A 13,498-nucleotide genomic window follows, 5' to 3' on the forward strand; every position below is an offset into this window, starting at 1 on the left:
GTTCCGACGCGGAACTAACGCGGCAGAAACAGCCCGCAAAATCAATGCTGCGTTTGGAGAGGGGTCTACTAATGAACGCACCGTGCGATTTTGGTTTAAACGCTTTCGTGATGGAAATTTCGACTTAAAGAACGAGCCACGAGGAAGACCGCCCACACAGATGAATAACGATGAATTAAGAGAGATAGTGGAAGCCGATCCTAGTCAAACTACCCAGGAATTAGCGGCATGGTTTAACGTTACCTTACCCACAATATTGACTCACTTGCGTCAAATCAATAAAATAAAAAAATACGAAAAATGGGTGCCTCATGATTTGACTGATCTGCAGAAAGAAACGCGTGTTGAAACTTGTGTTGCCTTGTTGAACCGGTACAGAAATGAAGGAATATTGGATCGAATTGTAACATGTGATGAAAAGTGGATTCTTTATGATAACCGGAAAAGAAAAATGCAATGGCTGACCCCAGGTCAAATGCCACAACAGTGTCCTAAAGCAAAACTTACCAATAAAAAGGTAATGGTAACTGTTTGGTGGTCTCAGCATGGTGTTATTCACTATAGTTTTCTCCGATCTGGTCAAGCAATAACGGCAGATGTCTATTGTGCCCAACTCCGAACCATGTTGACAAAACTAGCAGTAAAACAGCCCCGACTCATGAATCGATCTTCACCATTATTGCTCCACGCCAACGCGAGACCTCACACAGCACGAGAAACCATTTTGACCCTTCAGGAATTGCAGTTAGAAACCATTCGTCATCCTCCGTATTCACCAGACCTTGCTCCAACGGACTACCATTTTTTTCGTGATTTGGACAATTATCTACGTGACAAGAAGTTTTCTTCCCAGGAGGCAGTACAAAATGCTTTCACACAGTTTGTGCAGTCTAGATCGTCGGAGTTCTATCGCAAAGGCATTAATAACCTTCCCATTAGATGGCAGCAATGTATAGATAATAATGGCAACTATTTTGATTAAATAAATTTGTTAAAAATTTAAAAAATAAACAATTTAGATTTTCAGTACAAATCGGCAATTTCCTACTTTAACCCCTATTATTATGTAAATAACCCTGTATAGAAAATGTACGCTAATCATATTGTTGTTGAGGTTCTACGTCGAATGGGCAAAAGCTGTAAATACTCACAAATATAAAGGAAGGAAGGAAAGGAAGCTGCAGTATTTTGACCACGTAATGACCTTCTTTCTTTTATAGTTGTGAGTATTCCCCCGAATAGATGCCAGATTCTTCAACTATTAATACTGGGGAAAATCCAATGAAAACGTAGTCGTGGCAGAAGGCAGCAGTTTTAGTAGAAGTAGAGCTCCTTGTGAAAGAGTTCCTCCAGACAAGTACTACTACCTTACCTGTTTCTGCTGTCAAGCAGTAATGCTCGCATTACTGCGTTCCAGTTTTGCAGGGTATGGGATACTGGTGAAATTACAGGAACATGGGACTTGTGAACTTATGTCTGAGGTTGACGGACACAGTGGCAGTGCCCCTCAGATCTTTGCTACTTAAACTCAGTGACACTGCAACTGTCATGGGTAGGCGTCTCGATTACCACCAGGCGCACGATTTGTTCATCTCGTCCTTGATATCATAAAAAAAAAGGAAAATTTCCTGGTTGAAAAACCTAAGAGCCAGTCTTCAATTTTAGCACACGTTCCTTCTTTTTTCAAAAATAAGGATAGCCATGATGGTTGCCAACCTTCTTAGAGAAGCAGCACTCTAAGATGCTTGTAGGAGTGCTCTCGAAGTTATCGTTATTCTGGAATTCGTATTGCTACAGAAAATTCCCCAATTGACATTTATTCTACATAAAATACACATTATCTACAATCAAAAAGCTATAAACTAATTAAAGGCCGGATCAATAAAAAGACATCAAAAGAAACAAATAACAATTAGTAATTGATTTAGAGATTATAGACGACTAGATAGGTTTTCCATTTTAGGTACTTTGTATTTTTTTTTATAGTATCAAGTGACGGGATGGATAAGTCGTGCGTTTGGTGGTAAGCTACACGCCTGTCCATAATAGTTGCCGTGCCACACAGAGCTTTAAATCGCAAATATCTGAGGGGCACTGCTACTGCGCCCGTCATTCAGAGACATAAGTTGACAAGTTCCAAGTGCCTGTAATTTCACCAGCACCTTACCTTTCAAAACCGGAACACAGTAATCTGACATTACTGCTTGGCGGCAGAAATAGGTAAGGTAGCAGTCTTTCTCTGGAGGAATTCTTTCACAAGGAGCTCTACTGCTACTAATAATGCAATATTTGGTATTTGTTTCTATTGTATTTAATGTATTTATTAGGTACTTTTTGTAATTTTACTTGGAGTCCAGGTATTGGTGTGATTGGTACATTTTTTTATTGTATCTATTGTAGATTCCAAGAAACAGCTGTCCATTATCCAACTTGTCGATTCAACAACGGCTCATGTCTCGGTGGATTCCCGCGCCTCTACAAAGAAATAAGTACACTTTTGAAAGAGAAACCAAATGCCTTGCTGTTGAACGCCGGAGATAGCTTTCAAGGGACTTATTGGTACACTTTGCTAAAATGGAACGTTACTCAAGAGTTCATGAACTTGTTGCCTCATGATGCTCACGTAAGTTATTTTTACTATTCTCTTTCTTATCTTTACAGCACATATACGCGATAGGGAATGAATGAACTCATATTGTCACTTCATACTCATATTTTTCTGCCCACCCTGGTACGATAGCACAGAGCGCGTTTAATAATGCATCAAATTGAGATTGTGACCCTTGATATACGAGTTCAGCTGGTTTATCCCACTAGTCTGTTTTGTATCCATGATATTTTCTTGCAATCAGGTTTGTATTCTATATATTAGATATAGTAATAGCACAGTTTAATAAACCCTACAGTTGCGCAACGAATGTACTCGCGCACAGCTACGGGATACTTGAAGGGAGTCGGGCGGCGCAGGCCGCGTCCTGCAAACACGCTTAATTTGCCGGATCGAGCGCTAAGAGTTACTGTGTGCTTGTTTTAAAATATTTTTGACAAAACGTTCAGCGAGTTCTACGAAAATCGTTGTATGCACTTATATTGTCACACATGAACTGTTTTGTTGAATACTGTTGTAAGCTGGAATTAGACAGAGTTTTTTAGAAAGCCAATTTTAGACAGAGTTTTTGTTCATTTGTTGGAAACAATATTTTATATAAATTATTTGACTTACTAAGTAAATTTGAATGTTAATCGCAATCATGTTCATGTTTCCCCCATTCTTTTATGATTAAATTATTCATTCGAATGCGAATGCAATATATAGTTAAATTTAATTAGAAGACTGAAAACATCAAAAATAAAATATCACGTAAATATTTGGCAGTGCAACACTTGTTACGCAAGGCGAACGTAGGGCAATCGCCGAATAAGCGGCGACCGGAAAACAATACTGCATTGCACGAGGCTCTAGCTCACTGCACGGGGTGCAGCGTCAGTAGGGCTAGCATGAATGCGCGTGCAAGCGTGACTTGCACGCGAGCGACATAACGCACAAAATCTCTATGCGAGACTAGCAGTATCGCGCGCTTTATGTCGCTCTCGCGCTAGTCGCGCCCTGTCGTGCTAGCCCTACAGCCGTGTACTTTGAAGACAACGTGACCGCATTGACGTCAAAGGTGGAGACGGCGGCCCGGAGCATCGAATATCGCGGCATTCGTAATCCAAATTCGATTACTTATCGTCTACATTTTATATAGTAATTTCTTTTAAATAAATTAGTACAATAAATTGATTTTTTTTGCAACTTCGTCTCGCAACAAACTTAATTGGCGCAGTCGGTAGGATTCGTCGGGAATAACGTCAGTAAATCTATTACGGGTTTCGACAAATTCAGAATCTACGGGAGTTGTAGAGCACAAGGAATCCAGAAATTGATTCGGCAAGAGAAATGTTGTAAATACTCTGAATCTTTCGAAGTCCTTTCTGTCTTATTCTAATCCTATTTTATAATTTTTTTAATATACAATAGATACACGCTTGGCCACAATCTCACCTGATGTTAAGCGACGACGTGACCGACGATGGGCCGCGTTTGCCTAAAAAATGCGTATTCACTCTAGCTTTGAATAGCCCCAAATTGTACTTTTCGGGAAACTTATTGCGAATAGGTGGAATATCAACGACATTTGAATGGAGTGCTCCGGATCTTCTAGTCGACCGAAGGAGGTACGGTGAGGGTGGAACTAAATTGAAAAGTTCTTGCGCACACTCTCCGAAATGTATCCGATAGAAAACTGATAAGCAGGCTACTTTTCTGATGGTTGAAATTTTGTAGCATCGACTCCACAAGAGAATTGATGTTAATAGTCTCTTTGGTTTTCGCTCCACCGGGTCCAAGGCAGCTAACTAGTAATCGGCAGAGCTGTCCCAAAAGTGGCAGCGGTACTCCATAAACGATCGAACTTGTGCTTTATACAGATTTAGAAATAGTCCAAGGTTTTTTCATCCACGAAAATCGGAGAATATTAAAGTATGGAGTAATAGTAGATCTATTAATAAGAAGCTTAGTTTAATTGACAAGAGACGTAATTTAGACGAAACCATGGCTAACTCTGATATAGAGGCGATCTATAAATCGCTCAGAGTAGTGCCCGAATTCGACGGGAACCCGCATATTATAACCCGTTTCATAAATTTATTTGACCAACTAGTCATAGCGCACCTTGACACAAGCACAGGGCACGAGTTAGCAAACTTAGCCCTTATTAACGGAATTTTAAATAAAGGGACGGGACCCGCAGCTAGATTGATTAATTTAAATGGCGTACCTGAAAATTGGCAAGGTATTAGGGATGCTCTAATAAATAACTTTGCGGACCATAGAGATGAAACCGCTTTGTACAACGACGTTTCGCTGCAAACTCAAGGGTCCAGCACCCCGCAGGAATTTTATGAGCGATGACAGAATTTATTTAGCACGATTATGACTCATGTTTCGTTCGTTACATGAAACCCCACTACACTACACTACACTACACTACACTAGAACTACAATAGAAGCGAAGCGCCAACTTTACCAAAAACTCACGTTACAAGTTTATTTGCTGCGAGGCCTTAAAGATCTTCTAGGATCCCGGATACGTTGCATGCGACCTGCATCCATGGAAAAAGCTCTAGAGTTTGTCCAAGAAGAGTTTAATACTTTGTATATGCAGCAGCGCTACGACGGTAGTACAAGTAAGAAGGGTTGTGGGCAATCACCTTCTCTACATAATATTAATTTAGCCCTTAATAGCTTTGTACCTAAACTCATAACTTTCGGCGTGCCAACGAAACAACCCATTTTTAACATGCCTGGTCCATCGCGACAACCACCAATGCAGTATGTACCATTTCAAAGTTGGAGACCTAACTTCCCATCTCAAATGTCACAATATGGTCTCACACGTACTCAACAAATAATGCGCGCTCCTCCTCAGAATTTTACCCGCAAAGTAATTTATTTAGAATGCTGTACAATCCTCAGCCTCAGCCACAGCAATCATCTATATAGGTTTTTAAGACTTTCGTGGCTATTCACTAAATGATTATCACTAGTATCATATACCGTGGTAAGAAGCCTGATACTAGTGATAATCATACAGCAATCATCTCTTCTAGAGATAAGCTCACCTTTGTATATGTCCTTTATAACTTATGTTTCATGTATCTTTTCTTTGTGCAATAAAGAGTTATTATTAATCATTTAATTTTGGTAATCGCCCCCGTCCAATGAGTGGTGTTAGTAATTTTGCACCGAAACCTCTTCCCCCAGTCCCACATGACTGGTGTAGGTTTAGAAATCCGCCGCCATCCAATTACTTTAAAACACGAGAAGTTAACTTCAATGAATTTGACTACGACTATAATGACGATAATCATTACGACTATGACTATGGTTACCCAGACTATGACACAAACTACTACCCTTGTGAATATCCACCTCATGGCTATTATGAGGAGCAGCTTCCCTGTTCCGATTTAGTGACAGTAGTGGAGATAGACCAAAACTCCACTCCTAATAAAAGTTTTCAAAAGGAGTCGAGGTCAGAAAGGCCAAAATAGAAGTCAACTTTCATGTCCATAGACAGCTAGGTTATGTCCAAACTACTAACGCACCTTTCAAACTTCCCATTGATACATGCGCTAATCAGTCTTTTATTAGCCCAGAAGCTATCGAAAAATATTTTAACCATATTCCATTAAACTACGATCCTTTTGAAGTGACTAACATACACGCCACCAGTAAAAACGACTATTCCATTACCTTACCCAACTTTCCAGAATTCGGTGAACAGAATGATATAATGTTGTTCGTGTACAAATTCCACAATTACTTTGATGGGTTATTAGGATTTGACTTACTAGACGCGTGGGGTTTCAATATGGACTTTAAGAACAAATTGGTAGTGACCCACAATGCGAAAATAGCCATACAGATGCATACATCTGTATGGGTATTTATTTTTTCATACAGAATCGCGTTACGTGAGTCATAACTCACGTAACGCGATTCTGTATGAAAAAATTATCTCGGGTAACTCATCCAAATTAGTAAAACTTCCAGTAAAAACGCAGAACGGTATAGTACTAGTGGATAATCAAACCATCTACAATTGCCTCATCGCAGATTGTCTAACACAGGTTGTAAATAATCGCGGTTGGGTCGAAATTACTAACCTTTTATCTCATGATATCATGTTTTCTGTGAATAGGCCTGTAGAAGCTGAGCTTTTTAACATCGAATCCGAACGTACCTACTGAAATTTTGACAGACCGCGCTAAAGAAGTGATTTCTCACCTCCGTACGGAGCATTTAAACCCGGAACAACGTATTAATTGGAACGTATTCGTGCAAATTATGCCGATGTGTTTTATCTTGAGGGAGAACCTCTAACATTCACTAACAAGGTAAAACATAAAATACGAACAACCGACGAAATTCCAGTACATATGAAAACATACAGATATCCTTATGTCCCTCGACAAGAAGTCAGGGATCAAATTAATAAGATGTTGATCAGAACATAATAAGACCGTCAGACTCAGCGTGGAGCTCTCCAATTTGGATTGTACCCAAAAAGGCAGATGCTTCAGGTAAGGTTAAATGGCGTCTTGTCGCGGATTTCAGGAAAGTCAACGAGAAAACGATTGACGATAAGTACCCCATTCCGAATATTACAGATCTGCTTGACAAACTTGATAAATGTCAATATTTTACAACACTCGATTTAGCTAGTGGATTTTATTAATCAGGTTGAAATGGATCCAAACGATACGACACAAGACCGCTTTTAATGTAGAGAACGGGCACTATGAATTTTTAAGAATGCCATGACATCTCTCAAAAATTGTCCATCAACATTCCAACGCGTGATGGACAATGTTCTTAAAGATCTTCAATACAAACTATGTCGTGTGTATCTTGATGATATCATTGTATTCAGTACCTTCCTTCAGGAGCACAGTTTGAACTTAGAAAAGGTCTTTAAAAGGCTACGGGAATCGAACTTCAAAATTCAGATGGACAAATCAGAGTTTTTGAAGTTGGAAACCGAGTTTTTAGGACATATTGTTTGTAACGAAGGCGTTAAACTAAACCCTAATAAAATCCATGCTATTCAAAATTATCCGTTGCCTAAAACCCATACTGAAATCAAACGTTTTCTCGGACTGCTTAGCTATTATAGAAAATTAATTCCGGACTTTACACGAGTGACTAAACCACTAACCAAGTGCCTTAAAAAAGGTTCAAAAATTATTTTAGATTAGAAATATGTTAACTGCTTCGAACATTGCAAAACTCTTTTAACGAACGATCCAATTTTACAACGCCCTGATTTTTCAAAAGAGTTCATACTCACTACAGATTCGTCCAATGTTGCTATTGGCGCCATACTATCCCAAGGCACCGTAGCTTCGGATAAACGGATTGCCTATGCGTCCAGAACTCTTAATTCAAGTGAGTGTAATTACAGTACCATCGAAAAAGAGTTCCTAACAATTGTTTGGGCCACTAAATACTTTAGACCGTGCATATTTGACCGTAAATTTAAAATTATCACTGATCATAAACCATTGCAGTGGGTTATGAATATTAAGGAACCTAACTCGCGACTTACAAGATGGCGGGCGGTTGAAACTCAGCGAAAACGACTTTACAGTCGTTTATAAGCAGGGTAAACACAATACCAATGCAGATGCACTTTTAAGAATCGAACTTAATAACGAAGTACTCATGTCTATTGCAGTTAACTTATCTGAAATGGCACCTACTTTAGATAACTCCAAAACTATCACGGTTACAGAAGCGGAAGATGCCTCTATTACCGTGCACACCGATAATGAAAATCCCATCTTAGAGATCCCAATTTCCGATAATCCATTAAATAGATTTACTAAACAACTAATTCTCAATGTGGTCAGTGATATTAAAGGAATACCGGTGATTACTAAACCTTTCGAAACTCATACACGAATATCCATTCAATTGTCGGAATCCAATTTGGAAGAAGACGTTATTAACGCCATTAAAGAATATGTTCATCCTAAGATCAAAACCGGCTTGTTAATTAATCCCCGCTTGGCTATGGACATAATTATTCCTACAATTCAAAGAACTTTTAAAAATTCATCTAGGAACTTGACTTTAACTACAAGCTAAGTTGAGAACGTTCGTGAATATTACGACACGCAACAAGAAATAATTAACAAATACTACGATGGTAAGAGAAATCACAGAGGTATAAACGAAACATTTTTAGCTTTGTCTCACAAATATTTGGCCAAAAATGCGTGAGAGTATCACTAAGTTCATAAATGAATGTACGATATGTAGACAGGCGAAATATGATCGAAATCCCATAAAACAGCAATTCTAAGTTGTTCCACCTTTTTTTTTTGACGGGGAGAAATCTTTATGGATACCCCTGAGCCCAGGGAGACTCAGGAGCTATGTGGGGACTCTCCCTCCAGACTGAAGGGCCTACCCCACTAAAACCCCCCCGGGTTTCCCTCTCGCCGGTTAAGTCGGCGCCGTGGGATCAGTGAACATTCACCACGACGCCGCCCGGAAGTTGTTCCACCTGCCACAATGCCCTTTGAATTGGTCCACTTAGATTTACTAACTATCCAGAATGAAAAATATCTGGCTATCGTAGATTAGTTTTCCAAATATGCACAGGCTTATCATTTGCGAGACGGAACTGCTATTAGCGTAGTTCAAGCACTACTTAATTTCTGCACGCACCATAGTATACCAATCACCATAGTTACTGATAACGGCACTGAGTTCACTAATCAGCTTGTTGCAGAATTTGTAAGGCTTCACAAAATCCATCACCATAGGGTTGCCGCTCATACACCTAACGATAATGGGATAGACGAGAGATTTCATTCAACCATATTGAAACACGCCCGTATCTTAAAACTGGGTCTAAAATCAGAATCCGTCATTAATTTAATGCCATATTTTTCTGACTTATAACAATAGCATTCACAGTTTTACAAAATGCAAGCCTATCGAGGTGATAACGGGCCGTTTTGATCCTCGTTATCCCTTTGACATGAATGTTTCATCTCAATTACTACAACAATATATGGTTAACCACAAAGATAAAATGACTTTTTTTTTTATTTATTTATTTATTTCAGGCAACTAGGACCCATAGATACATACCTTACAGACTAACATACATATAATATAACAATAATATAATAAAACAATAACAGAAATATTAAATAAATACCTTACGGACTAATCATAAATACAATATAACATGATAATATACATATAACACTATTTATTTACACGTATTGTACTTCGACGTGTGACGCAACGTGAGTGTCCGGTAGCCGTCCTCGGAAACGCCGGTATATGACACCTTTCGGCCAAAAGTCTCCTCTCATGAAGGTCGACAGGTGTTGAGTTGGTACTCGCACCACAAATGAATTAAAATTCACGTTGTGGCGCGACTCCAACCGCTCGACCCTCAGGTTTGCATTGGCCTTCACTCGCATGTACTCCACAATATCCGCAGACTTGGTGGAGTAAGGAAGACGCGACACGTATAACAACGTCGTCGGTACCGCTGGACGCAATAAATGATTCGGGCCAGTCAGGGCGGTGCCACTAAGGTTTCGGCTGATGTTCTTCTTTTTCTTTTCCACCTTCCGAAAGCCGTCCTCGTCGCACTGATCAACTCGTCTCGGTGGTACTGACGACGCAGCTCCAGATACGAGTTTCTTTTTCAGTTTTCCCTTCATTGCTTTAGCGTACAACACCATACGTGGCCTCAATAATGACTCTCGTGAAAAACTCACTAACATCCGAAATAAAGACCGGGAGCCCGAAATTGAATATTCTCCTGAGCAACAGATTTTTGTCAAAAATCCGTTTGCTTCTCGTCAGAAATTAACACCCCGGTACACTCACGCTGTAGTAATGGCTGACCTTCCTATTCATATTTACACCAAGAATAAGCGAGGACCAATTGCCAAAACTAGGCTTAAGAGAGTCCCTTAAACAGCACAATTGTTACAGAACGTTGCTGATCCTCCATCTCCTCCTGCAAACAGGACTAATGCAGGAGATAAAACTTGAAAGTCAGAACGGCGGGACTGGTATTTTACCCTTTAAATTAGGACCCGCGAGAGTATCTCACTATCATTCCTTTCTGCAACATATTAATCTTTAAAACTTGAGAGATCAAATTAATTCTGTTAACATTCAGTTAATAGCGTTAGTACCGAACTACATAATAAAACTAATTCTTTATCTGAACCACATTTAAGTTACCTTAGAAATAAGCTTGATAATGTTTTAAATCAATCGGAGACATTTGAGCCAAATCTTGTTAAAAGACGACTGGTAGATGGTCTTGGTTCCATAATAAAGAGCGTTATAGGAATCTTGATTACACTGACACAATACACTATAATCGAGCCCTTAAATCTCTTCAAGATAATCAAGGTAATTTCGTTAACGAGTTCAATAGTCACGTTAGCCTTTCTAAAAATTGGACGTCTTAATATTCTAAAGTAATTGACAGCATAGTAGATAATCAAAATAAAATCATGATTTTAATAAAGAAAATTAACGAAAGCGAAGCTACTCGAGATTATGATTTAGTTAAATATGCGCATCTCGCTCAAATTCTAATTATATTAGATGACAACGTAGATTCAGTTTTGCAAGAACTAGTAGAACTACAGAATGTTCTTGCTTTCATAAGAACTTCCACGATGCATCTTTCGGTGTTAAATTTGTATGCGATACGCGCTATCATAAGCAAGTTGAGCAAACTATATGGCAGAGAACGAGTAGTAGATTTAGATATCAGAGAATACTTCGACTTAATTAAGTTAGGACTTACTATTTAGGTAATGAGATAGTTGTTGTTTACAAATTTCCTATCGTAATACCTTTCACCTGTAATATATATAAGCTATCTATCTTGCCTAATAAGCATCATAAAATATTTTCCCCTCCTTATCCAATCCTAGCCCTTTATCAGAAAGACTTTAGATACATAAAAGCTGAATGCCCGAAGACCAGCAAATGGTAGTTAAGCGAGGAGACATACAACCTGCCAAGCCGAACATCAGAAGACTGTATCCAGCAGCACATAATACAGTAACAGAACACCAACTGCAGCCCTGTTTCAGTTACGTTAGCCAAGCCAGGATTCGAAAAACTCGACGAGAAGCATTACACCATCAGCTTCCCTGCTCCAACAAAGGTTCATCTTTCCTACGGACAATATTTGTACAAAACTTTACAAGGAAGTTATCTTGCCATAATCCCGCACCAATGCTACCTAGAGACGCCGCATTTTATAATAACCAACGCCAACTATCGCTTGAGAGGGAAAGCACTAAAAGTAATGGACTTACATAACCACACTACTATTATCTCGTCTTCGATACCGACATTCAAGTTGCATTCTGTAAATTTAGAAAACCTCCAAAAAGTCGAAAGGAAAATCTCTCAACAGCAGCCAGTGAAACTTAAAGATGACAACGATTACAGCCTCAATCATATCACCATCCCTTTGTATTGTGGTGCATGTGCACTCGTTAGTGGCAACCGCAGTGGTCACCGCAAGTACTATTTAAAACAATCGAAGACTTCACCGGAACAATCCAATGAAGAAGAGCAACATGTCTACGCTCTTCCAGAATCCAGAAGGGTTGACCCTAATCAACCCCCAGTTCAATTCACGACAAACGTCGTCAATGGTCGCTGTTCTGCGAGGGGAGGTGTTACGCAAGGCGAACGTAGGGGAATCGCCAAATAAGCGGCGAACTGAAAACAATAGTGCATTGCACGAGGCGCTAACTCGCTGCACGGGGTGCAGCGTCAGCCCTGTACTTTGAAGACAACGTGACCGCATTGTGACACTGTACAGTTTATGTAAAAAAATGTAAATTATGTTTTAATAAATAAAAAAAAATGAAAAATTGGCGTCAAAAGTGGAGACGGCGGCCCGGAGCATCAAATATCGCGGCATTCGTAATCCAACTTCGATTACTTATCGCCTAGTTTTTATATTGTAATTTAAATAGTAATTTTTTTTAAATAATTTAGAAAAATAAATTGATTTTTTTGCAACTTCGTCTCGCAACAAACTTAATTCACTTATAAATGTTTATTACTAGATAAGTAACATCAAATAATTGTTGTGTATTAACAATTGTTTGTTGAATTATGTTGTTATCATAATCACAACGTTTTGCCCTTTTGTGACAACCCTTGTAAATCTATGTACGACAGCGCACGTACGTATACGGGCGACGGTGTCGCCGAAAATCATTGCGCTACTGTAGAAAGATATTGTTATACTGTGTAATAGTTCTGCAAAAAAATTTACTCATTTTGCAGTCAGGGATTTATACTAATGAATCCATTACAATTTTTTCTTATTGTATATCTTTCGTGTGTTGTCCTTGACAGGCTGTAGGAAATCATGAATTCGACGACGGTCCAGAAGGCTTGGCACCTTACCTCTCCCATCTAAAAGCACCGGTGCTAGCAGCCAACATGGACGTGTCACAAGTGCCTGAACTACAGGGACTCTTTCAGGACAGTATAGTTGTTAAGAGGAAAGGACGGAAGATTGGCATTATTGGGCTGGCAACTCCGGAAACTACGGTATGATTTGATATTCAGTACAGTGATTTTTATGTAGACAGATTAACGAAATAATTTTGAGGATGTTGGAACTTAAAAGGATAAGTACTGAGTAAAACATGAGGTTTCCTTTTTTTCGATGTAACTAATTTTAGATCTGAACCATTCGAATTGGTTCTAGTTGCGGCTATGAGTGCAAAGGTGGTGTAATCCACATTAATTTTATTTTCTATAATATTACTATACTTTGAATCAGAAACAACTTCTTTTTTTCTGTCGACCTATTTCAAATAATACATTTTATGCTTTTGGCTCTAAAATTATGAAAGTCATTGT

The 13,498-nt window shown here is 39.0% G+C and overlaps 1 protein-coding gene across 1 annotated transcript in view; it reads left to right on the plus strand.

Annotated features, from left to right (window-relative positions):
* The window catches only part of LOC113225948 (apyrase-like), a 41,064-nt gene that overhangs the window by 10,668 nt on the left and 16,898 nt on the right, over positions 1–13,498 (plus strand). The window contains exons 2-3 of the mRNA XM_026458430.1: positions 2,401–2,623; positions 12,986–13,183. Coding sequence (XP_026314215.1) covers positions 2,401–2,623; positions 12,986–13,183 — 421 coding nt within the window. The remainder of the gene's footprint in view (positions 1–2,400; positions 2,624–12,985; positions 13,184–13,498) is intronic.

Source organism: Hyposmocoma kahamanoa, unplaced genomic scaffold (genome assembly GCF_003589595.1).
Source record: "Hyposmocoma kahamanoa isolate Upper Pololo Valley unplaced genomic scaffold, ASM358959v1 180, whole genome shotgun sequence".
In the NCBI taxonomy this organism is placed as follows: Eukaryota; Metazoa; Arthropoda; class Insecta; order Lepidoptera; family Cosmopterigidae; genus Hyposmocoma; species Hyposmocoma kahamanoa.